The sequence below is a fragment of the Cyrtonyx montezumae genome, unplaced genomic scaffold (assembly GCF_038088225.1).
Source record: "Cyrtonyx montezumae isolate F1298 unplaced genomic scaffold, pur_monq_1.0 scaffold_10, whole genome shotgun sequence".
Lineage (NCBI taxonomy): Eukaryota > Metazoa > Chordata > Aves > Galliformes > Odontophoridae > Cyrtonyx > Cyrtonyx montezumae.
The window spans coordinates 41,663,221-41,688,666 of record NW_027071826.1 but is presented as its reverse complement, the minus strand read 5'-3'; the positions used below and the strand labels follow the sequence as shown (position 1 = coordinate 41,688,666).

Here is a 25,446-nt window from a genome sequence, read left to right as displayed (position 1 = left end):
TCCCCGACTGTGCTGCAGGGGACTTTAGGAGCATAGATGCAGGCTGTGCCATATCCCATTGGTTGCTGTGAGTACCCAGGGACAGCCCTTCTGCCTATGTCCTGGCTATCATGGAAACCTTATTCAGCCCACTGCTGCCTGAGAAACCTCAAAGGCAGCTCCAGGATTCCACTGTAATGGGTTGGGCAATAGGGTACAGAGGAAGGCCCTGTGTGGGGTCACTCCTGGCACTGTGTGGACCTGCTCTTTGGGGCACAGCCCCCAATCCAACTCAAGGACACACAGCACCAAAGAAGACTGGTTCCACTCAGGAACATGCCCATGATGGTGTAGCATGATGTCAGAAGTAGAGCTGAAACCCATATATATGGGCACAAAGCAAGTTCAGGGGACAAAGCAGGTTTGTGAGACGTCAACAAGACCAATACCAGTTGGAGGGACAGCACAGCCAGACAAAAGCATTCCATGAGGTTCCCATACACTGGTGATGCATTCCACCTCCAATTGACAGAGGAACCAATAAGCAGAGGTACTGTGCTAGAGTTTCCTCCCACTTACATGGAGAGGCAAGAGGAGAACTGGAAGCTCAAGGGCAGCCTTGGCTGCAGTGCAGTCAGCTGCAGAGTTGTGGATCCTTAGGGCAGCAAGGAGGTCACACAGAAAGATCACAGCCTTGGCCTTCAGGACAGCAGAGAGTGGCCTTCACAAAGACATCCTTATGAAATTAGCATACCAGAAAACAGAAGGCCAAATGCAGTAATGAATTAAGAAAACTGAGGTATCTACATAATAACAACCGCGTGTCCCACAGGCACACAGGTGCAGCGCGCTGCACACGCTGTGGTTTCACCCGGCAGGCAGCTGAGCAGCACCCGGCCTTCACTCACTGCGCCTCTGCCCCCCAGTGTGCAATGGGGGAGAGAGCGGTAAACAAACTCGTGGGGCAACACACAAACGGAAAAGGACAGAAAAGGAAAGCAGTTACAGAAATTCAGATGATAACCGTACGGCTATGTATGCATCTCCACACACATTCACAGCCCTTTGACAGAGGGTTTGAGAAGCAAAGCGGAGTAAGCTGAGTGTCACCCTGCGCTTGTGGGGAGGATCTGCACTTCTGAGGAGACCTGTGTTGTCAGTGGGAAGGGGACACACAGGAGACAGTTCCCTGTGAAACAAGAGACATCGTATTGGGGCTCCGCATCAGCTCCTGCACCTGTCTGTAACTGCAGCCTACAAGGACTCGTGGCCGGGCCAGGCTGCTGCGGGGACAAGGGCAGGGACAGCTCGGCCCTGCGCCTTTCGCTGGTGAAGCTGGGGTTCCTGCGCTGTCCCCGCAGCAGCCGGACAGCCCCGGGAATGCTGCGGTCTGCAGCCGTCCCTGTGTCTGCTCCTGGAGCAGCGATACCGAAGCGGGGCAGCGGGACCCCTTCCCGCATCGCACGCTGCAGGCTCGAGTCGAAGAGCATCACTTTGTGTGCAGGTGGCACAGCAGCTGCGTGAGCTCGGAGCTCACACCGGGTCCCCGCACAGGAGAAAACATCCCCTGCTGCCTGTGCTGCGGGGAGGGCACAGGGCTGCGTGTGCCCAGATGCAGGCAGCACTGTGTCCCAATGGCTGCTGTGAGGGGCTGGGGATGGACCTCTTGTGCCAGTATACGGACCTTATTAACCCCACTCTTTACTGGAGGATCTCAAAAACAGCTCTAGGATGGCACCATCTTGAGGATGGTACTACGGTGCAGAGCAAGACCCTGTCTGGGGTCTCTCCTGTCCCTCTGGGGACCTGGTCTGCGTGGGCACAGCCCCAGCCACAGCTCAAGGATGTTCTGTACCCAGGATAATGACTTCCTTTGGGGACGTAGAGGCAGTGATCCCCCGTGGTGGGGCTGTGTGACGCCAGAAGCGGAGATGAGCCTCATATTTGGGCACAAAGCAGGTTATTGGAGGCTGGGCCCCGGCAGGCGGCAGATAACCCTGCTGATAACGGCTCCCACCGCACCTCGCCGTCCCCATTGGCTCCTGCCTGCGGGGGCTGCCTATATCACCCCGTCCCCATCCTGGGCTGCAGGCTGGGCGTGTGGGGCATGATGGTGCCTGCTGTGGTGCTGGGGCTGTTTCTCTGTGTGCAGCTCTGTGGGGGTGAGTACTGGAGTACGGGGTGGACTTCAGATAGGGTGAAAGCAGAGGTTGACTCTGTCAGCCATGGGATGGGCACCCCCAGACTCATAAGTTCATAAGTTCATAAGGTTGGAAAGGACCAACCATCCTCCTATCACTATCTCTACCCAAGTATTAAATTAAATCCTTTAGCACCTCATCTAAACGCTTCTTGAACAGCGCTAGGGATGGTGCCTCAACCACCTCCCTAGGCAGGCCATTCCAGTGCCTGACCACTCTTTCATCCACCTCTCCGTGTATCCGCAGGCAGCGAGGAGCTGCGGCTGGTGGATGGCGGTGGACGCTGTGCCGGTCGGGTGGAGGTGAAGCATGATGGCGAGTGGGGCTCCGTCTGCGCCTACGACTTCGACTGGGACAAGCGCGGGGCCGGCGTGGTGTGCCGGCAGCTGGGCTGTGGGACGGCGGCCCATGCGTCCCCATACGCACCATTCGGGCAGGGTAAGGGGCGCATCTGGATGCATGTCTACTGCCTCGGCACTGAGGACTCCTTGCAGAAGTGCTTTCACTTCGGCTGGGGCAAGCACTTTTGTAGCCATGAGCGGGATGTTGGAGTAATCTGCACAGGTGAGATTGGGTGGTTGGGATGGGGACACTGTGCCATGTCCCCTGAGCAGGGCTGAGGACTGTCCCTGATGCAGAGGCACTGGAGCTGCGGCTGGCGGATGGAGGGGGACCTTGTGAAGGAAGAGTGGAGGTGAAGTTACGGGGACGCTGGGGAACAGTGGCTGACCGTGCCTGGAACATGAATGATGCCGAGGTGGTGTGCCAGCAGTTGGGCTGCGGATCAGCTGATCACACCACGTTTCGCTGGCAACTATCCCAAGACCATAGTCCATTAATGTTGGCACTTGTCAACTGCAGTGGTAATGAGAAGGCCATCTGGAATTGTAACGTTCAGGGCTGGGGTCCCTACAATACCCTTTTCGATTATAACACCTCTGTGGTGTGCCAAGGTGAGAGCTGGGGGCATGCAGCACCGTGGGGAGCCCATCGACCACATCCCCCAGCCCAGCAGCCCACCTCTCCCAACAGGGTTCTCCCGGCTGGCCGGAGGGGACAGCGCCTGCTCAGGGCGGCTGGAGGTGCGCCAGGGTCAGGCTTGGGTCAGCGTCTGCCACGGCCACGTGGACCTCATGGCCGCCCAGGTTGTCTGCAGGGAGCTGGGCTGCGGTACAGCGCTGGCCCTACCGCGGCCTGGGCATTTTGGACCATCAACGGGGCCATTCTGGGATGGGGTCTTTGAGTGCAACGGCACCGAGCTCCTCCTGTCTGCATGCACGCAGCGGCGTTCCCACATGCAGACCTGCACCCATTCTGCTGCCATCATCTGCTCCCGTAAGCACTGGGGCTGTGGGGCTGTGTCACTGCCATGTTGTACGCATTGCTGGGGGATTCCCCCCTCACCAACCCCAGCACCCTCTCTCTGCTGCAGCCTACACAGGGTTCCGGCTGGTGGATGGAGGCTCGGTGTGTGTGGGGCGAGTGGAGGTGGAGGCACGGGGGGTGTGGGGGGTCCCTGTGTGCCACCTCCTGGGACCTGCCCGACGCCCACGTCCTCTGCCGCCACCTGGGCTGTGGCCCTGCCATCTCCCTGCACCCACCAGGCCATTTTGGGACGGGGACGGGGATGCTGCGGCGCGATGCCCTCAGCTGCAGCGGCAATGAGCGGCACCCAGGCGAGTGCCCCGTGGAAGTGCTGGGGCAGCCCGCCTGCCCCCCTGGGCACACGGCCACGGTCAGCTGCTCAGGTGTGTGCTGGGGAAGTGGGGATCCCCGCAGGCAGGGAACACTGCCCATCCCCGCGGCACAGCCAGGCTGTTGCAGGTGTCACCGAACCCCTGCGGCTCCACGGCGGGGAGAGCCGGTGCGATGGACGGCTGGAGGTGGCCGTGCTGCCCGGTGTCTGGGCCCGTGTGTCTGTGGGGCTGTGGGACAATGGCACTGCCACCGTGGCGTGCCGGCAGCTGGGCTGCGGAGTGCCTGAGAAAATCGATGCTGCGTCGGCCAACGGCTCGCGTCCCATGGAGCTGCAGGAGCTGCGGTGCGTTGGCACCGAGGAGCTCCTGGTGCAGTGCAATGCCTCGGGGATGGCCACCGAGCCCGGCCGCAGCCCTGAGGAGTTGGCCGTTACGTGCTCAGGTGAGTGTGCCGGGAAGGGCCGTGGGCATCACGCTGCCGTCCCCAGCCCCAGCACGAGCCCCCCACGCAGGCAGCCATCGGCTGAGGCTGGCGGGCGGCCCCGGGCGCTGCGCCGGCAGGGTGGAGGTGTACAGCAAGGGCACCTGGGGCACCGTCTGCCAGGACACGTGGACCCTGCAGGATGCCACCGTCGTCTGCCGCCAGCTGGGCTGCGGGTGGGCCCTGGAGGCGCCCGGCTCCGAGCGCTTCGGGCCTGGCGCTGGGACGCTGTGGCCGGCTGCCGGGGGCTGCTCTGGGACGGAGGATGCTCTCTGGCACTGCTCTGCCCCAGTGCAGCGTGGCTGCCGGCGTGGTGGCGGTGCGGGCGCCGTGTGCTCAGGTGAGTGCCACCATCCCTGTGCATGGGAGCAGCCCCACCACCCTCGGGGTGCACTGATCCCCTGACCTCGTTGCAGGGCTGCTGGACCTGCGGCTGAGCGGGGGAAGCAGCAGATGCAGTGGGCGCCTGGAGGTGCTGCACGAGGGGACGTGGGGTCGTGTCTGTGCCAATGGCACCAGCCCCGCCACGGCTGCTGCCGTCTGCCGCCAGCTGGGTTGCGGCACCGGGGGGATTCTGGAGGCCGTCCCTGCACAGGGCTCAGACCCTGCCTGGCTGAGCTGGGTGAGCTGTGAGGAAGGGGCCCGATCGCTCTGGCGTTGCCCCTCGGCACCCTGGCAGCTGCAGGAATGCAGCTCCACTGAGATCACCTTCATCACATGTGACAAAGGCACCAGGGACAGGAGCGAGGCCACCACCCTTGCCCCAGGTAGCAGCTGCTGGGACCTCAACAGGTGTTCAGTTTCCCCCGTCTGCTGCCATGGGAGCTCACACTTCCCCTCACTGCCCCACAGCTTCCACCCACACCGCTGTCCCGCTGACAGCAGCACCAAGGAGCGTGTCAGTGCTCATGGTCCTGTGTGTGCTCCTGGGGACGCTGCTGTGCGTGGCCCTGGCCGCCCTGGCTGTGCAGCTACACCGCACACGGGCCCAATGCAGAGGTGAGCACCGCTCTGGGAGTCCCCCACCACGGGGCAATGCCTTGGGGACATCGGGGACACCGGTGCCAGGCGCACTGCCTTGCAGGCCCCAGCAAGGATGCCTCCTCCGAGGCTGTGTATGAGGAGCTTGACTACAGCCTGATACCCGAGTACCAGGAGGTGCCCAGCCGCACAGGTGGGAGCAGGATGGTTCCCGGGGCCTGGGCCTGTCCCCATCCCTTTTCACGTCCCCTACACCCTGTCTCCCCTCCAGGCTCCCTGTCCCAGAGCTCAAGGACAAAGCTATCGGATCACACCGGGAGCAGCGCAAAGGAAAGCGATCTCCAGGTGTCCCCAGGTATGGGCACAGGCACAGAGGTGCACGGTGAGGACAAAAAGGCACCCGACACCCATCCGAGGAGACTTAGCTGAACAGCAGTGATGGGGAGCTGAGGGCACGCAGTCCCTCCCGGCTGTGTCCTCACCACCCACTCCTCTGTGTCTGTTGCAGAGCCCGAAGCCCAGCCCCAGCACAGCCCCTCGCATGGCTACGACGATGCTATGGCTGTGCTGGAGGTGGTCCCCTCTCCCCACACCGGGGATGCCCTGGAACAGCTACTTGAGGACACAGGCTATGACGACGTTGGTGTCTGCACCCTGGGGACATCACTGTGAGCAGGCTCCAGGGACATGGCTGCAACAGGGGCCTCTTTCCCTAGAAGGAGGTGGCCCTGGCCTTGGCAGCATCACCTCTCCCTGCCCAGCGCTGCAGAACAGGGGCAAACTGCTCCGTTCTCCTTCCTGCAGCTGGGACACAACAACTAATCAGCTTTTCTCTTTTCTGTAACTTCCTTATGGGTATCTCTTCTTTATTAAAACCCCAGAACTGTGTAGAAACTCACTTCCAGCCTTGGCTTTTCTACCTTATTCCAGCGGCCATTCCTCGGGTCCACAAGGGCATAGCTTGATTACAGAGACATCCCACTGGCTCTGTGCATGGGGGAAAGGACAGAAAGAGTGGGAAAGCTCGCAGAGATGAGGTGGGATGGCTCTCATGATGGCTGCACCGCAATGGAAGGATAAAACAGACCGCGTGTCCCACAGGCACACAGGTGCAGCGCGCTGCACACGCTGTGGTTTCACCCGGCAGGCAGCTGAGCAGCACCCGGCCTTCACTCACTGCGCCTCTGCCCCCCAGTGTGCAATGGGGGAGAGAGCGGTAAACAAACTCGTGGGGCAACACACAAACGGAAAAGGACAGAAAAGGAAAGCAGTTACAGAAATTCAGATGATAACCGTACGGCTATGTATGCATCTCCACACACATTCACAGCCCTTTGACAGAGGGTTTGAGAAGCAAAGCGGAGTAAGCTGAGTGTCACCCTGCGCTTGTGGGGAGGATCTGCACTTCTGAGGAGACCTGTGTTGTCAGTGGGAAGGGGACACACAGGAGACAGTTCCCTGTGAAACAAGAGACATCGTATTGGGGCTCCGCATCAGCTCCTGCACCTGTCTGTAACTGCAGCCTACAAGGACTCGTGGCCGGGCCAGGCTGCTGCGGGGACAAGGGCAGGGACAGCTCGGCCCTGCGCCTTTCGCTGGTGAAGCTGGGGTTCCTGCGCTGTCCCCGCAGCAGCCGGACAGCCCCGGGAATGCTGCGGTCTGCAGCCGTCCCTGTGTCTGCTCCTGGAGCAGCGATACCGAAGCGGGGCAGCGGGACCCCTTCCCGCATCGCACGCTGCAGGCTCGAGTCGAAGAGCATCACTTTGTGTGCAGGTGGCACAGCAGCTGCGTGAGCTCGGAGCTCACACCGGGTCCCCGCACAGGAGAAAACATCCCCTGCTGCCTGTGCTGCGGGGAGGGCACAGGGCTGCGTGTGCCCAGATGCAGGCAGCACTGTGTCCCAATGGCTGCTGTGAGGGGCTGGGGATGGACCTCTTGTGCCAGTATACGGACCTTATTAACCCCACTCTTTACTGGAGGATCTCAAAAACAGCTCTAGGATGGCACCATCTTGAGGATGGTACTACGGTGCAGAGCAAGACCCTGTCTGGGGTCTCTCCTGTCCCTCTGGGGACCTGGTCTGCGTGGGCACAGCCCCAGCCACAGCTCAAGGATGTTCTGTACCCAGGATAATGACTTCCTTTGGGGACGTAGAGGCAGTGATCCCCCGTGGTGGGGCTGTGTGACGCCAGAAGCGGAGATGAGCCTCATATTTGGGCACAAAGCAGGTTATTGGAGGCTGGGCCCCGGCAGGCGGCAGATAACCCTGCTGATAACGGCTCCCACCGCACCTCGCCGTCCCCATTGGCTCCTGCCTGCGGGGGCTGCCTATATCACACCGGGACATCCTGGGCTGCAGGCTGGGCGTGTGGGGCATGATGGTGCCTGCTGTGGTGCTGGGGCTGTTTCTCTGTGTGCAGCTCTGTGGGGGTGAGTACAGGAGTACGGGGTGGACTTTGGATAGGGTGAAAGCAGAGGTTGACTCTGTGAGCCATGGGATGGGCACCCCCAGGCTCATCCACCTCTCCGTGTGTTCGCAGGCAGCGAGGAGCTGCGGCTGGTGGATGGCGGTGGACGCTGTGCCGGTCGGGTGGAGGTGAAGCACAACGGCGAGTGGGGCTCCGTCTGCGCCTATGACTTCGACTGGGACAAGCGCGGGGCCGGCGTGGTGTGCCGGCAGCTGGGCTGTGGGACGGCGGCCCATGCGTCCCCATATGCACCATTCGGGCAGGGTAAGGGGCGCATCTGGATGCATCCCTTCTTCTGCCGCGGCACTGAGGACTCCCTGCAGAACTGTCCCCATTTTGGCTGGGGCAAGCACTTTTGTAGCCATGAGCGGGATGTTGGAGTAATCTGCACAGGTGAGGTGGGGTGGCTGGGATGGGGACACTGTGTGAGGGTCCCTGAGCAGGGCTGAGGACTGTTCCTGATGCAGAGGCACTGGAGCTGCGGCTGGCGGATGGAGGGGGACCTTGTGAAGGGAGAGTGGAGGTGAAGCTGCAGGGACACTGGGGCACCGTGTCAGATGATGTTTGGAAAATGAATGATGCTGAGGTGGTGTGCCAGCAGTTGGGCTGTGGATCAGCTGCTGGCGCCTACTTTGCCTCAAAATTTTGGCTAATCTACAGTCCCATCATGCTGGCATTTATCAACTGCCATGGGAATGAGTCTGCCATTTGGGATTGTAACGTTCAGGGCTGGGGACCTTATGAGGGACCCCATGATTATGACACCTCTGTGGTGTGCCAAGGTGAGAGCTGGGGGCATGCAGCACCGTGGGGAGCCCATCAACCACATCCCCCAGCCCAGCAGCCCACCTCTCCCAACAGGGTTCTCCCGGCTGGCCGGAGGGGACAGCGCCTGCTCAGGGCGGCTGGAGGTGCGCCAGGGTCAGGCTTGGGTCAGCGTCTGCCACGGCCACGTGGACCTCATGGCCGCCCAGGTTGTCTGCAGGGAGCTGGGCTGCGGTACAGCGCTGGCCCTACCGCGGCCTGGGCATTTTGGACCATCAACGCGGCCATTCTGGGATGGGGCCTTTGAGTGCAACGGCACCGAGCTCCTCCTGTCTGCATGCACGCAGCGGCGTTCCCACATGCAGACCTGCACCCATTCTGCTGCCATCATCTGCTCCCGTAAGCACTGGGGCTGTGGGGCTGTGTCACTGCCATGTTGTACGCATTGCTGGGGGATTCCCCCCTCACCAACCCCAGCACCCTCTCTCTGCTGCAGCCTACACAGGGTTCCGGCTGGTGGATGGAGGCTCGGTGTGTGTGGGGCGAGTGGAGGTGGAGGCACGGGGGGTGTGGGGGTCCCTGTGTGCCACCTCCTGGGACCTGCCCGACGCCCACGTCCTCTGCCGCCACCTGGGCTGTGGCCCTGCCATCTCCCTGCACCCACCAGGCCATTTTGGGACGGGGACGGGGATGCTGCGGCGCGATGCCCTCAGCTGCAGCGGCAATGAGCGGCACCCAGGCGAGTGCCCCGTGGAGGTGCTGGGGCAGCCCGCCTGCCCCCCTGGGCACACGGCCACGGTCAGCTGCTCAGGTGTGTGCTGGGGAAGTGGGGATCCCCGCAGGCAGGGAACACTGCCCATCCCCGCGGCACAGCCAGGCTGTTGCAGGTGTCACCGAACCCCTGCGGCTCCACGGCGGGGAGAGCCGGTGCGACGGATGGCTGGAGGTGGCCGTGCTGCCCGGTGTCTGGGCCCGTGTGTCTGTGGGGCTGTGGGACAATGGCACTGCCGCCGTGGCGTGCCGGCAGCTGGGCTGCGGAGTGCCTGAGAAAATCGATGCTGCGTCGGCCAACGGCTCGCGTCCCATGGAGCTGCAGGAGCTGCGGTGCGTTGGCACCGAGGAGCTCCTGGTGCAGTGCAATGCCTCGGGGATGGCCACCGAGCCCGGCCGCAGCCCTGAGGAGTTGGCCGTTACGTGCTCAGGTGAGTGTGCCGGGAAGGGCCGTGGGCATCACGCTGCCGTCCCCAGCCCCAGCACGAGCCCCCCACGCAGGCAGCCATCGGCTGAGGCTGGCGGGCGGCCCCGGGCGCTGCGCCGGCAGGGTGGAGGTGTACAGCAAGGGCACCTGGGGCACCGTCTGCCAGGACACGTGGACCCTGCAGGATGCCACCGTCGTCTGCCGCCAGCTGGGCTGTGGGTGGGCCCTGGAGGCGCCCGGCTCCGAGCGCTTCGGGCCTGGCGCTGGGACGCTGTGGCCGGCTGCCGGGGGCTGCTCTGGGACGGAGGATGCTCTCTGGCACTGCTCTGCCCCAGTGCAGCGTGGCTGCCGGCGTGGTGGTGGTGCGGGCGCCGTGTGCTCAGGTGAGTGCCACCATCCCTGTGCATGGGAGCAGCCCCACCACCCTCGGGGTGCACTGATCCCCTGACCTCGTTGCAGGGCTGCTGGACCTGCGGCTGAGCGGGGGAAGCAGCAGATGCAGTGGGCGCCTGGAGGTGCTGCACGAGGGGACGTGGGGTCGTGTCTGTGCCAATGGCACCAGCCCCGCCACGGCTGCTGCCGTCTGCCGCCAGCTGGGTTGCGGCACCGGGGGGATTCTGGAGGCCGTCCCTGCACAGGGCTCAGACCCTGCCTGGCTGAGCTGGGTGAGCTGTGAGGAAGGGGCCCGATCGCTCTGGCGTTGCCCCTCGGCACCCTGGCAGCTGCAGGAATGCAGCTCCACTGAGATCACCTTCATCACATGTGACGAAGGCACCAGGGACAGGAGCGAGGCCACCACCCTTGCCCCAGGTAGCAGCTGCTGGGACCTCAACAGGTGTTCAGTTTCCCCCGTCTGCTGCCATGGGAGCTCACACTTCCCCTCACTGCCCCACAGCTTCCACCCACACCGCTGTCCCGCTGACGGCAGCACCAAGGAGCGTGTCAGTGCTCATGGTCCTGTGTGTGCTCCTGGGGACGCTGCTGTGCGTGGCCCTGGCCGCCCTGGCTGTGCAGCTACACCGCACACGGGCCCAATGCAGAGGTGAGCACCGCTCTGGGAGTCCCCCACCACGGGGCAATGCCTTGGGGACATCGGGGACACCGGTGCCAGGCGCACTGCCTTGCAGGCCCCAGCAAGGATGCCTCCTCCGAGGCTGTGTATGAGGAGCTTGACTACAGCCTGATACCCGAGTACCAGGAGATGCCCAGCCGCACAGGTGGGAGCAGGATGGTTCCCGGGGCCTGGGCCTGTCCCCATCCCTTTTCACGTCCCCTACACCCTGTCTCCCCTCCAGGCTCCCTGTCCCAGAGCTCAAGGACAAAGCTGTCGGATCACACCGGGAGCAGCGCAAAGGAAAGCGATCTCCAGGTGTCCCCAGGTATGGGCACAGGCACAGAGGTGCACGGTGAGGACAAAAAGGCACCCGACACCCATCCGAGGAGACTTAGCTGAACAGCAGTGATGGGGAGCTGAGGGCACGCAGTCCCTCCCGGCTGTGTCCTCACCACCCACTCCTCTGTGTCTGTTGCAGAGCCCGAAGCCCAGCCCCAGCACAGCCCCTCGCATGGCTACGACGATGCTATGGCTGTGCTGGAGGTGGTCCCCTCTCCCCACACCGGGGATGCCCTGGAACAGCTCCCTGAGGACACAGGCTATGACGACGTTGGTGTCTGCACCCTGAGGACATCACTGTGAGCAGGCTCCAGGGACATGGCTGCAACAGGGGCCTCTTTCCCTAGAAGGAGGTGGCCCTGGCCTTGGCAGCATCACCTCTCCCTGCCCAGCGCTGCAGAACAGGGGCAAACTGCTCCGTTCTCCTTCCTGCAGCTGGGACACAACAGCTAATCAGCCTTTCTCTTTTCTGTAACTTCCTTATGGGTATCTCTTCTTTATTAAAACCCCAGAACTGTGTAGAAACTCACTTCCAGCCTTGGCTCCTCTGCCTTAGTCCAGCGGCCATCCATCAGTACCTTGGGGGGTAGCTCACTGTCACCCATATGTAGTTTCATGTGGGGCATGTGAAGCTCATGGGCAGCACTAGCTGCAGTGCTTATGAATTTTGCAGTTTTTGATGCTTAGGTCAGTGATGAGTACATCCCTTGCCCTCGGGATAGCAGAGATCTGCCTTCACAAGCAGATTCTTGATAGATAAGGCCCTGGAAAACCTTGGTTAATATTCAAGGATCACCTGTTCCAAGATCAGAAGCAAAGCATCCAAATACAGAGAATGTCAGGCAAAAGCATACCAAGGCCTGCACAGGTTAATGAGGATCTTCTTACCAAACTCTAACACAAACTAGAAACCTACAAAGATGGAGCAAGGATAGGCAACATGAGAGGGAAGCATGCCACCAGCCTGAAGGGATATCCAAAATCATGGACTACAATGAACAACAGACCTTTACACGGGACATTTCATTGATATTTTCAAGGAATGGCCCACAGCCTACAGTAGTAATATCTTAGTATATCACAGGACAGGAAGGATGGTGGTGATTAATGAGGATGTTTTCCCAAGTGTAAAACCTGAGCATGACACAGATGGTATAGAACTATGGGTGGATATTCTGCTGGATCTTTGCTGGGATAGCATTAGTTTTCTTCTACGTAAAAGACACTCCAGACCAGGAAGTTGTGAGGCTCCAAAAGTGCTGTGCTGTACCGATGCCAGCAGAGAGCAGTGGCAGCACAGCAAAGCACCACGTCTGACTGTGGGGTTGCTCCAGCACCTCCTGGTCAGTGCGATATCTGATTTCATATGTCATACCTGGAGATTTACGCAGTGTTCTTGGTTCCTCATCCCGCTCAGGTGTGATAGTAAAATCACACTGCCCTCAACTCTGTTGGGAAGGCACACGTGAGGTCTTTGTCTCCAACCTCCTGATTTGGAGGTTCAATGCCCAGTTGCCCAGGGATTCCTCCATTGTCTTGAAACCCTCCAAGAATGGCAGCAGGTCAGGAGAGGTGATCCTTTTCCTCCGCTCTGCAGTGATGAGGCCACACCTGGAGTGTTGGGTGAGTTCTGGTACAAGAGGTGGACATCCTGGAGAGAGTCCAAGCAAGCACTGTGAATATGATGGTCTAGAGTCCATCTCCTGTGAGGAAAGGCTGAGGAATCTGGGACTGTTTATCCTGAGGAGACCTTTTTTGGTCTGTAGAATAAGGCATCTCATGTGAGGGCATTAAAGAGGCAGAGACAGACTCTACTTGATGATGAGGGACAAGGTGCTCCCATTGGCCCCTTCAGCTGTTCACCACATTGCTCACTGCAGTCCCATTCTCTACCAGAACCGTCCTGGAAAGAGGAACTAACCAACAAAAATAGGGGAAATGAACCTGTCCATAAGGAAAGAGCCATGGTTATTTCAGCAGTTTTTGCAGCAGAAACAGAAGCTTTAACTGTTTATTACCCAAAGCATGAAACTGTGACACAGTTCCATACAGAAGATGCCCTTCCCAGCTAGGTGAAGGGAGGACAGGAGCGAGGTACAGGAGGCTGCAGTGGGCAGCAGGAAGTGCTGAAGACTCCCCTAAAGCCCACCAGAGCCCTGTGGAGCATGGTAGAGCCAGAGTAAAGGGATGGAGTCACTGAAAGGAGATGCACATGATGGCATCACATGTGAGGCAGCAGCGTGCTGAAAAAAGACTTCTCCCTGTCCCATTCCCAGCAGAGCAGCTTTCACAGTAAGAGGGAGCTTTTGCTGCATGGAGGCAGTGAGCTTCAGGGCTTTCCTGCCCCTCACCCAGTCATTTCTGCTCCACTCAGCCATTTCTCATATTCATCAGCTCTCACTTCTCCTTTCCCTTCTCTTAATTCAACCCTGAGAGGAGGAACCACCCACCAGCTGCACCCCCTCCTCTTCATTTCCCCAGTCATCTCTTCACCAGTGAGCCCAAAGAGCTTCAGCCATGGTCTGGGTGCTGAGGGTGGTCCTCCTCGTTCAGACACTGGCTACGACAGTGGCAGAGGTTGAACGTCCCCAGGAGCCACTGCCCTCTGTAGCCTCTGTAGGGTTTCAGGACTGCAAGAAAGCCTTGAAGCTCCCAAGCCTGGAAGTCCTCCCTGGGGGGGGCTGGGACAACCTCAGAAATTTAGATATGGGCAGGGTCATAAATCTGAGCTACTCACTGTGCAAGACCACTGAAGACGGATCCTACATTATCCCAGATGAAATCTTCACTATTCCTCGCAAGCAGAGCAACCTGGACATCAACTCTGAGATCATTGAGTCCTGGAAAGATTACCAAAGCGTCACCTCTGCCTCCATCAACCTGGAGCTGTCCCTCTTCTCTGCGATCAATGGCAAGTTCTCCTACGACTTCCACCAGACCAAGACCCACCAAGTGCAGGACAAGGCGGTCACCACTCGTGTACAGGTCAGGAACCTGGTTTACACTGCCAAGATTAACCCAGGATCAGGCCTGGACAAGGACTTCAAGAAGCAGCTGTTAACCATTGCCAGCCACCTGGAGAACAACCAGACTCGGATGGCTGATTTTCTGTCTGAGGTGCTGGTGCTCAACTATGGCACCCACACCATCACCTCCGTGGATGCTGGAGCCAGCTTGGTCCAGGAAGATCAGATCAAGGCCACCTTCCTGAAGGACAGCTGGGCCATGCGGAGCTCCATCACCGCCTCAGCCGCCGTAGCCTTCCACAGCATTGTCAATGTGAAAACTGAGGAGTCTCAGGGCACCAGCTCTGCCTTCACCAAGCAGTACCTGGAGAACCGCACCAACTCCAGAGTGGAGAGCATTGGCGGGACCCCCTTTTACCCAGGCATCACCCTTAAGACCTGGCAGGAGGGAATCAGCAACCAGCTGGTGGCCATCGATCGCTCAGGGCTGCCTCTATACTTCTTCATCAGCCCCAGCACCCTGCCAGAGCTGCCCAGCCCCACGGTGAAGAAGCTGGCCAAGCGGGTGGAGATGGCCATCCGCCGCTACTACGCCTTCAACACCTACCCTGGCTGCACCGATGCCGCCTCACCCAACTTCAACTTCCATGCCAACGCTGACGACGGCTCCTGCGAGGGGACCACGACCAACTTCACCTTTGGGGGAGTCTTCCAGGACTGCACTGGACTGACCGGCCCCGACACCAGTGAACTGTGCCGAGTACTGGAGCAGAGAAATCCCCTCACCGGGGATTTCTCCTGCCCCACCTCCTACAGCCCTGTGCTGCTGGGCATGCAGGAGAGGGAGGAAGGCCACAGCCACCTGGAGTGCCACAACAAGTGCACCCTGGGCATCTTCTGCCACCGCGTGTGCAAGGACATCTTCTGGCTCTCCCGGGTGCAATTCAGAGCTTATTGGTGTGTCGCAAGTGGACCAGTGCCCCCAGACTCAGGCTACCTATTTGGGGGGCTGTTCAGCAGCCGTAGCGTCAACCCCCTCACTGGTGCCCAGTCCTGCCCCTCCAGGTACTTCTTGCTGAAGCTCTTTGATGACCTCAGGTTGTGCGTGAGCCAGGACTACGAGGGAGGCAGACGGTACGCGGTGCCCTTTGGGGGCTTCTTCAGCTGCCAAACAGGGAACCCCTTAGGGGGTCAGCACAAAGGCACCGCCGAGGACCCCTACGCCAAGCGCTGCCCCACAGGCTTCAGCCAGCACTTGGCACTGATCAGCGATAGCTGCCAGGTGGAGTACTGTGTCCAGGCTGGTGTCTTCACGGCAGGCTCGCTGCCACCTGCACGCTTGCCGCCCTTCACCCGACCCCCTGCCAACCTGCCAGCTGTCGACACCGTGCTGGTGAGCAGCGGGGACGGGGAGAGTGCTTGGGTGTGGAATGGGACGGGCCACGCGTGGAAGCTGGCACAGCCAGTCGAGATCCAGCGTGCAGCAGAGATGGTGAGGGACCGGGCACTGACTGGGGGTGAGGTGGCCGGTGTGGTCGCGGCAGTGGTGGTGGGGCTCGTCACCATCTTGGCAATGGTCAGCTACGGTCGCTGGAGGTACAGGAGAAAGGGGTACTTGGCTATGGGTGAAGGGGACAGGCTTCCTGTGGAGAGCCCAGGGGACAGCACTGCAGTTAATGTGGACGAGGGGCACCAGCAGGAGCCAGCAAGGCTCATAGAATGAGCATTACCCAGCTGCTTGTGCCCCTAACCTAGGCAAAGCCCCCTGCTCGCTCCTTTCCCTGAGGCACAGCTGTGCGGTGCCACTAGCTCCTGCACCTCACCCCATCCCCGTAAGTTCACCTCTCTGCAGTTCTGTCTACCCACAGGGCTCCATAGCCTTTCTCCCTTCTCTGGGCCTCTGAGGCCACCACCTGGGGCCATCCCACCACCTCAACCCACCACCACATCTCTGCCAGCCCCTGCCTTTTCTCAACCAGCCCACAGCTTTGCTGCTTGAGAAATAAGCAGCCTCAATACCCCATTACAGGTTGTGCCCACTCTCTCCTCCTCCCCCTTCCAAAGCCAGAAAAGGGGATCCAGTGCTCTTCGAAAAACCACTGACGTTGTTGGGGTACCCCAGAGAACCTCAAAGTGCAGGGGGAAGCCATGCAACACCCCCCCCCCCTTCCCCCGACTCGCCAGATAGATCTCTCCATCACAGAGATTCGCTGTCTGTAAAAGCAGTGGCACAGGGACCAAATCCTTGGAGAACACCCCTGGTTCCCCCCCCCCCTCCCCCAATCCCCAGATACTGTACATTCCCACCCACAGGAACAGGAGGGTGACCCACACCTCCATGTATATCTATCGTGATAGATATACACACACATGCAGAGAGGCACGGATCACTTTTATTTCAGCCAGCAACTAATTGCATAGGCAACACAGCATTAAAAAATATATTAAAAAAAAAGAATGTTGTTTAAAAGCTGTGTCACATTAGTCATCAACCTGGCAGCCTGGGGGTGGGGGCCCTCTCCCCCGGATCACACACGAGGGTTTTGCATAGCTCCAGCTCAGAGTTTTCTGTAGCAGAGCAACCTCGGGTGCAGCCATGCAGGAATCACCACACTGTTCCCCTGCTGCAGAAGGGGATTTCCTACAGACAGAGGGTTTCTCCCTTGAGGTAGAAGATGACAGCCCATGCTAAGGAAGGGGAGAGTGCAGGGGGACGAGGTGCCCGCCCTCCCTGTGGGTGCCCACTCCCTCGCCTGGCCACACAGACGACGGACAGAAGACAACAGAGAGGCCAGGCCACGTAGGGACAGTGAGCACTCCTCCACCATCCGCTTTATTGATGCCCCTGTGAGGCGGCCAGCTGGCGGCAATGGACCCCACAGACAGGGGAGAGGAGAAACAGCAACAACAACAGAGTGATGTACATCAGGACGGATCCCTCCCACACCGCCATCCCCCAGGACGGAGGGCGAACCGACCCCAAAGGAAAACCAGAAGGGGACTAAACAAAAGGGGCTACGAGGACCCAACCCCACAAGGAGCGATGAGGCAGGGACAGGGGGCAGTTTGGGCAGGGCCCCTGCCTGACTCACCAAGCCGGGGCATCTCACAGGATGGTGTCAGGAGGAGGGTACAGAACAGCCTGTGGGGAAGGTGCCCCCACCAGCATACCCCTGGAGCCACAGGACCCACTGTTCCCAGCCCATGTGGCTCCAAGAGGCCCTGTGAAGTCCCTGGGTCTGGTGGGGGGTCCACCTGATGCCATGCAAACCCCATCCCCTCCCCTTTTCCCATCCACACCTCCCCCCCTAGAACACCAACCCCCCCAGACCCAGCCCAAAAATCACTGTGCCAACACACTGTCAGCCACCCTGAACACCCACCACCCCTCCCTTGAGATTTTACCAGAGACCCCTGAGACACAGGACATGGCTGGAAACCAGCAGGAAAGTGATGGCTTCCCACCCACCCCTGCTTCACAGAGACCCATGGGTGACAGCCCCACTGTGAGGCACTGAGCCCTTTTGGGTCAGTGTCCCCCTCACACACACCCCCCCTGCATCCAGAGCACCACCAGGCTCAGCTGCAGCACCATGTTCCCCTGGCCACCTCCCAACCACCACCACCACCTATATGTACATATATACGACAAACCCCCAAAACACGAGGTATATAAAATTCAACACGGGGACGCCCCCATACGAACAGTTCAAGGAACCCACTACTGGGGGGAACAGGGGCAGGAGACATGCTTCCCCCCCACACTCAGCTTTCTACCAGCCCTTCCCAGCACAGGGGCAGCCCAGACAATGGGACCCCACAGGGCACAGCTCAGACACAGCCAAGAAGAGGAGGAAGGACAAGGGGGTCTGGTCGAGGTGGTCCAGAGTCCCCCAACCTCTGTGGACAGAGGAGACCAGTCAGGATGTACCAGACAGGACAGACAGACAAAGAGACGGGTGAGGGACAAGGTAGGGTCACAGCCAGAGACCCCACAGCCCAGCTCCCACCCACTGCCCAGCACCAGAATGGGGTCCCAGGCCCAGGTGGGTATCAGGGGGCATCAAGTCAGGCTAGGACATGAGTGATTAGAGAGGGAAGGGTCCTGGCTTGCCCTCCCCAGCTCCCACAGAACCCTGGCAGCAGCACGCAACGTTCACATGGGACGTGCAGCAGTGACTGGCTCTTTGGGGACAGTCAGGCCAGCATCACCTCTGTGGCTTACAGCACCAGCTGGCTCTGCCAGCAGGGAGGGGACAGCCCTAAGACGCTCTCCCACATCCCCATTGGCCTGAAGCTGCTTCTATCCATGGATACAGCAGTGGGAACCCTTGCCATGGCCTCCCCACCACCATCTCAGTCCTTCTCCTGTGCCAGACTCTCCTCCGTGATGCCCTGGGCTGCGAGCTCAGCCAGGACGTTGTCCAGGTAGTTGATGTCAGGGTAACCGTGGCCGGTGAGGTTGGAACCAAACTCCGTCTTGTGGTGGATCTCATTCCATATCACTGTGTCTGACTCACCCGTGGTGCTGGAGGTCCCGATGGCAAAAATCAAACGCCGGTCCCAGGCTACCAGCAGCAACTTCAGTACCTGGGGAGCAGGTGACAAGGCAGGCAGCAAGGTGGGCACAGGGCTGTGGGCAGCACCCGCCTTTGTTCAGCACTCGACCACCCAGGAAAGCCCTCACCAAGGCTGACCAGGAACCTCAGGAGCAGAGTCCTACCCCATGGTGCTTCACACCAACCAAAATAGCAGAGCTCCGCAGCACGTCCAGGACAGGCTACAGGGAAGGAAGATCTTCACCTGGATTTGCCTGCCGAAGCCAAGCCTTCTTTTCTCCATGCCCCAGATCCCTGCTCCTGTCCCTCTCCCCCTCATGCTTTGCCAGTCTGAGCCCCTCTCACCTTCCTGCCCTTCTCACTGTCAGGCAGGTAGCAGTGCCGTGGGAAGCCACGGGCAGTGAAGCTCTTCCCTGGGTTTGGATGCTCTGGTCCCTGAAATACACAATGGAAGAAAAAAATAAAATACAATTCAGAGCTCAAAAGCACACTCTGGGTGCAACAGAACACCGAAACTCCATCAGAGGCAGAGCTGCTTGTTGCCACACACCGTGGACTTAACCACAGAGCAGCTGCACTCAGACAGCAACCCCAAAACCATCATCCACAGGCTCAGGTCACAGTGCTGCAGCAGTGGCAGGGCTGCCGGTCCCCACAAGGGTGGCTCGCCACCAAGACACTCCCCAGGACGCACCTGCACCCCCGGGGGGATGTTGTAGATGATGCGGATGGTTTTGCAGTCAGAGTGGCCGGGCAGTGCGTGAGGGATGATGTGGTACTCCATCTTCCCCGGGGGCTGCGTCCCTGTCTTCACCCCATAAATGGTTTTGCAGGTCGGGCACTGTAGGCTGCCATCCTGAGAGCGGGAAGTAATGAAAGCAGTGCTCCCCAGCACCACCCAGCACAAACACACAGACATCTCCAGAGCACTCAGGAAACTGGGGGGGAGGGGGGGGGCGCGGATGGGAGGGCCTGCAAACCAACTGGAACGAAACACCCGAGGTCTGAACTGCTCTGGTCACACCAGCTTCACAAGCCCTACCTCTGTTTTTTGTTTTGGTTTGGCAGAGAGAGAGAGAGAGAGACAGCAGAATAACAATCTCTAAGCAACGTGGAACACATTTTTCCAGGCATGCCAAACAAAACAGCTCTGTTAAGAGGGCTCAGAAGTCCACCTGCAGCTGGAAAAGCAGTGGTGGTGTGTGTACCGATCAAAGGTCACCTCCCCAGCCCTGGGAGGGAAGCGAGGACAGGAACCACATCGGGAAACAAAACACCCATGCAAGCCCAGCTTGTGATTCAGCATTTCCAGCAAAGACCCACCCGCCACAGACCATTTTATGGTGACACATGGTCACAGCATGCACCAGGGTCACCAAGCTGAGGGTTCAGGCTCACGGAGCTGCAGCCTCGCACCTTGTTGCCATTGTTGTACATGGCCACCAGGCAGTGGAGATGGAAGATGTGGCCACACTTGGCCAGCTTCCCCACCAGGTCGGGCTTGACAGCTGGCTGGGGGCCCTTGTAGCCGGAGGGTGCCGAGAGCCGCTCCATGCAGATGGTGCAGTCCTGCAGGAAGAATGGGATAGGTCCTGCTGGCACGTGCCCAGGGCACGCAGCCCCTCTTCAGAAGAACCACGAGGAGAGGCCACAGACGTGTGGCACAGCCCAGGGGCACTGCCACCTCCCACCCTACAGACAGCCCAGGCCAGCCCTGCTGCTCGCACCTCATCCGGGGGATGCCGCACCTTCTGCAGATATTTCTTCAGCACCTCCTCTGGAGCTTTACCTGCAGGAGAGCAAGAGTCAGCAGTGCAGAGGTGGGCAGGCCCACAGCTAGGACGGTGAGAAGGCCAGAGGGGGCTCACCCTTCTTGGCCTGTTTCTTGGTGGTCTTGCGGCAGGTGTGGGAGATGCCGGGGATGGACTGGATCTCGCTCTTGCTGACAGGTGGGGGGTGCAGCACCAGCTTGGGGGGCCGTGTCAGGCAGACGGGCAGCCCGGCTGCGCTCATCAGGATCCCTGTGATCCCTGAGGGGGGGGCAAAACAGTGCTAAGGAATGAGGGAGACCCCCACAGACCTCCCCAGTGGGGCCATCCTCACCTGCCAGAGCTGGATTCACAGGGCTGGAGCCATTGAGGTTCTTCACAGGGACGGTGGGGACCCTGCAGAGAAAGCACAGGACCACGTCAGAGCCTGGGGCCTGCACCAGACAGCAGTTTCCCAAGCAACCGAACAGCCCCTGGCTGGAAGGAGAGAATTCCCCACCCGGCCCTGTGCCCCCCGCCCTGCTGCTGCCTTTTCTCTCACTCTTTAGAAACCCCGCCTGCATCTCCAAACCATTCACAGCCTCTTTTTGTCACTGGGTTAGTGCTTTTTTTTCCACCTCCATTCTCCTACAGCCACTGCACAGCCGCTCCCTGCACCCCGCGTCAGGGCTCTCTTCCATGGGAAAGTTTCCCGGTGGGTCAGGAGGACAGAGGGAAGGGGGAGGACAGAGGGAAGGAAAGGGGCCAGGCTGTGACAGGAGGCCCATGGCGAAGCAGACAAAAGGGAGAAACAGCACACTGAGCAGCCCCCACCCCGCCACTAAAAACTGTCCTAAGAGAGTGGGGAAGGACCCCTTCTCACAGGGCCCTGAATGCCTTTTCTGTGGCAGGGGAAGGGTGGGGGACAGAAAAAGGACTGAAGAAAGAGCAGCCCAACCTCCTCATTAAGATGCAGGAGGGCATTCTGTGCTGCCCACCCACTCCCCTTGCAGGGACCAGGGGTGCCCATGGGGAGGGAATGGGGCCAGCAGAGCCCTGTGCCTGCGGGGAAGTGTTATGGCTTCCCTTCCATCAGACTAAACGGCTCAGGGATGCGGTCCCCTGCTCTCCCCACAACTGCCCTCTCGCTCACACATACACACATGCAGCAGGACTCACCCCGAGGCTATAAGCACACGGGACTGGGCAATAGCCAGGCGCTGCAGGTGGCTGCGGTTCAGGGTGCCAAGGCCAGGCCGGGCTGCCTTGCTGCTGCCCACAGCTGGGGGGCTTGAGGCAGGGCCAGCCGGGCTTAGGGCGGGCGTGCTGGCTGCCTGCCGCCGGACCCCCTGTGAGCCCAGAGGCTTCAGCGATCCGCGTGCTGTGGCCGTGCCATCAGGCACCTTGGCACCCGGGGTGGGTGCCGGGGCCTTGGGGGCAACGGGAGGAGCAGGAGGGGCTTTGCGTGGCTGCAGGGTGGCAGCCCCCAGGCCGCCGGCCGACACGGCAGCTTTGACGCTCATCACCAGGAGGCACTGGGGGCAGGCACAGGCAGGGGTCGGGGGAGCAGCTGAGGCCCCAGGGCTGGCTGGCCAGGACTGCGACTTGGGCAGGGTGCCTGACACCAGAGGGTACACCATGTCGAGGCGGCGGCGGACGCGGCGCTTGCGCTGGGTCTGCCTGTTGATCTGGCCCATAGTGGCGAAGTCGATCACGTAGCAGAAACCGATGGTGCTGAGGTCCACCCAGGGGTGCTGCTTCTCGTATGCACGCTGGATGGTGATGCCCACATCCATGTCGTAGGGAGTCCAGGAGCCGCTGTCATTCTCCCACTCCCACACGACGCCCTTGCCCGGTGCCGAGGATGGGTCATAGTAGCTGCGCCGCACGGGGCGGATGGTGCCTGCAGAGGGGACAGAGATTTCATCAGAGGCCAGCACCAGCCTGTGGGCAGGGAGCACCATGGAACTGCCCCAACTGGCCTCGCTGGTGCTGGGACAACAGCTTCCTGACTCAGCCACTGTCCCCGCCCTGCCACAGGAGTGGCGTGCCTCAGTTTCCCCAGGCCATCCTAGCACCAACGTGACACCCGTCAGCCTGTCGCAGCAGACCTCAGCCAGGTCCCACCTGGCACCGCAGCAGCACACGATCATCCTGCTCTGACCGGCCACGTGTCCCCCTAAAGCCCGCAAGAATGTCAGTCCCTCTTAATCCCGACCCTTACCACTACCATCAGCTCCCACACCAGACCACGTTCCCCCAAGCGGGCTGGAGATCAGAGAAGTGGGTCACCGCCCCATCGTGCACAGGGGCACCTGGTGGGGGAAAAGCTCCCGACACAAAGCAGGGCTGAGGCCAGAGGGGAGTGGGGCCTCGCTGCACGCAGTGATTTATCCTAATCCGGCGCGAGGCGTGGAAGGCAGCAGCGATGGCATGCGGCATCTGGCACTGTGGGAAAGTGGCGTGTCCCCCCGGCCCGGCGGCCGGCTGGCCTCCCATTCAGCAGGGGAAGAAAAGGGACAATAGCTATTCAGGGCCTGCCAGGGTCGCGACCCCCCCAAATCAGAGCTGTTTAATGACCCAAAATACCAACATCCCCGGCAACCCAGGGAGAGGCAGAACAATTCCCCTTTCAGGCCTCCTCCCCTGGGCAACAATAGCCCTCAGACACATGGCGCTGAATGCTGTCCCCCAGCACCAAAGGTCCCTTGTCCCCGAGCACCCGGGCGGGCCATAGTTCCCACCAGCCCCAGGCTCCCAGAGAAGGGATCAACACCAGGGCACAAGGGACACCGCCATCCCTTTCCTATGGCCAAGCAAGGGCTGGCAGGGGAGGGAAGGGGCACAAACCCCTGTGCCAGGGGCACCTCACACATCCATGCCCTGCATTTCTCACACCTGCATTCAGCCCTCGGGGACTTCCCATTATCAGCCTGTGCCCCCCACAGCTCCCTGGGCATCGCCCCACCTGCACCGTGCCGTGCCCCCGGGCAGGATTTGTCCCCACGGCTCCCATAGGGCCAGGCTCAGGGGAGCAGAGAAGCACACGTAGGAAGGGTCTGAAGGGAACAGGAGAGGTCCGCAGGCTGCGACCAGCTCAGCACTAGGGCAAAAGGCTGCTGCTGGTTGCAACAGGGTCCGGGCAGCAGCACAGCCACAGCTAGGGGGAGGGAGCGCGCAGGCAGCAAAGAGCAGAGCTGTGCAATCCCAGGTCAGGCGGCGCGAGGCAAACCCAGGGCTCAGCGTGATGCAACGCGGGGCTCGGCAGCGATGGCCGGGCAGGAGCGAGCGGCACGGCAGAGCAACGGCAGGGCGGGCAGCGGGACGTGGAACGGGGCAGGGCGGCACAACGCAACCCGGCTCCGGCTCAGGCAGTGCAATGCAGCACGGGCCCGGCGGCGCGGCGCCGTGCAACACAGCGCAACGCGATTCCAGGTCAGGCGGCACCGCGCGATACCGGACCCGGTGGGAACGCGGGCAGCCCCGGGCCGGCCGGGCTCACTCACCGGTGTCCTGGCGGAACTGGTGCATGGACTGCAGGTCGATGATGTAGGGCGCCAGGCGGCTGTCAGCCTGGCCCAGCACCACGCTGCCGCCCGCCCGCGGCCCGGCGCGGGCCACCGCCTCGATGTGATGGCTGACGGCCGGGCTGTAGGGCCGCCACCGCCCGTGCTCGTTCAGCCATTCCCACACCACCACGGCGGAGGCGAGCAGCATCGCTCCTCCGGCCCGGCCCGCCGCCGCCTCCTCCTCCTCCTCCTCCTCCCGCTGCCCGCGGCCGCCGCTGCCCGCCCCGCCGGCTCTCGCATGCTCCGCGGGGCCCTGCCCTGCCCGCACCGGGGCCGCCAGGGGCCGCTCAGCGCCGCGCCGGGCTGCAGCGCCTCTCCCCGGGCGAGCGGCCCGCGGCGGGCGGCGGCGGCGGCGGCGGCGGGGGGCGGCTCCGCATCGCAGCGCCCGCGCACCGCGCAGCGCCCGCCCCGCGCGGCCCCGGCCGAGAGCGCGCTCGGGGAGGCGGGGCGACGCGCCCCCTCCGGGACGGCACCCCCGGCCGGGACACGCCCCCGGCCACGTCCCTCCCGAGTGGGTCCCGAGGTGGTCGTGGTCGTCGGCATCTGCAGCCGTCGCGGCCCGTCCTGGAGAGGACCGCCCCTGTGGCTGCAGGAAAACCGTGCCCTGGTTTCTGGCAGCTCCGCATTGTGCGGCTGGAAGTGCCGCCTGAAAGCAGGGCAGAGTTTAGAGGCATCGAGTGCCTTGGGTTGGAAGGCTCCTTAGGGGCCCTGGGGAACGGCTCTGGCAATGCCGGCTGTCCTTGCCCAGGCTGGGCCCTAGCATGGCTGCAGCAGCTGCCCCAGCCCGATCGGGTTGCAGGGCCCTGTGCCAGGACCGCTGGGGCCCCGCTGACATTAAGGTCACCTCGTGCTTGGGCTTCTGCCTCCACCCTGCTGTCCCAAAGCTAACGGTGGGACTGGGGTGCACATTCTGCCCTGGGGAAGCAGGGGGCAGCTGGGGAGTGGGTGTGAGCCCCCGGGTGCTGCTGAGAACAAGAGTGTGTGGGGAGAAAAGAAAGTTGTGCGCGATTGCACACAGCAAGACGTGGGAGAGAGCGATGCTTTGTGTAATCCCCCCCAAAAAATAAATGCCAGAAATAGTTACAAGTGCACGGAAGCAGAACCATGCAAGTAATCCAGTGGGAGTTGCAAAACCGAGACCAGACAATCAGCTGCAGGGAGGAAGGTGTACGTCCTTCCCCACAGGTTCCACCCTGCAGGCAACCCCATCCCAACCCCATAAGGCAGCCCCTGTCCCACAAGCCCAGCAAGCACCACCTCAGCACTGCCCTCCAGCCCCCTCTGGCTGCACAGACACCACTGGCATTGGGGCAGGCACTGTGCCTGGAGCCTCCAGCACCCACTGGGACAAAGGAGCTTTGTGCAGGGCCAGTGGCACAGCCATGCCTGTGCCCCAGGGAACAGGAACCCCCTGCAGTGTGTCACTCTTGGGCTCAAGGAT

General features: G+C 61.1%; 2 protein-coding genes and 1 pseudogene across 3 annotated transcripts; 2 read left to right on the top strand and 1 right to left on the bottom strand.

Moving 5' to 3' along the window:
• Positions 1 to 2,086: 2,086 nt before the first annotated feature.
• On the top strand, positions 2,087 to 11,692 carry LOC136060799 (deleted in malignant brain tumors 1 protein-like; annotated as a pseudogene).
• A 1,945-nt stretch (positions 11,693 to 13,637) lies between these two features.
• Positions 13,638 to 16,393, top strand: MPEG1 (macrophage expressed 1). The gene has a single exon (XM_065755081.1). The coding sequence runs from the start codon at positions 13,681 to 13,683 to the stop codon at positions 15,850 to 15,852; it is 2,172 nt and encodes a 723-aa protein (XP_065611153.1). The 5' UTR covers positions 13,638 to 13,680; the 3' UTR covers positions 15,853 to 16,393.
• A 109-nt stretch (positions 16,394 to 16,502) lies between these two features.
• DTX4 (deltex E3 ubiquitin ligase 4) lies at positions 16,503 to 24,367 on the bottom strand. 2 transcript variants are annotated; one of them, XM_065755077.1, is made up of 9 exons: positions 23,943 to 24,367; positions 21,616 to 22,339; positions 20,792 to 20,853; positions 20,557 to 20,718; positions 20,416 to 20,477; positions 20,105 to 20,257; positions 19,383 to 19,544; positions 19,034 to 19,123; positions 16,503 to 18,719 (listed from the first exon to the last, which is right to left on the bottom strand). In XM_065755077.1, the coding sequence occupies exons 1-9, from the start codon at positions 24,151 to 24,153 to the stop codon at positions 18,486 to 18,488; spliced, it is 1,860 nt and encodes a 619-aa protein (XP_065611149.1). In that variant the 5' UTR covers positions 24,154 to 24,367; the 3' UTR covers positions 16,503 to 18,485. The 2 variants fall into 2 exon arrangements, with proteins under 2 accessions (XP_065611149.1, XP_065611150.1); XM_065755078.1 differs by lacking the exon at positions 23,943 to 24,367 and adding an exon at positions 22,661 to 22,789.
• Positions 24,368 to 25,446: the final 1,079 nt, after the last annotated feature.

What these genes read in the sequence shown, in the direction of transcription:
- MPEG1 (XM_065755081.1), top strand. Translation starts at nt 13,681, where the DNA reads ATGGTCTGGGTGCTGAGGGTGGTCCTCCTCGTTCAGACACTGGCTACG.
- DTX4 (XM_065755077.1), bottom strand. Translation starts at nt 24,153, where the DNA reads ATGCTGCTCGCCTCCGCCGTGGTGGTGTGGGAATGGCTGAACGAGCAC. An exon ending in TGCGGCATCCCCCGGATGAG is followed by an intron (nt 20,258 to 20,415) that starts GTGCGAGCAGCA and finishes TTCTTCCTGCAG; the next exon opens with GACTGCACCATCTGCATGGA. An exon ending in ACAGTGAGAAGGGCAGGAAG is followed by an intron (nt 18,720 to 19,033) that starts GTGAGAGGGGCT and finishes CCTGCTCCCCAG; the next exon opens with GTACTGAAGTTGCTGCTGGT.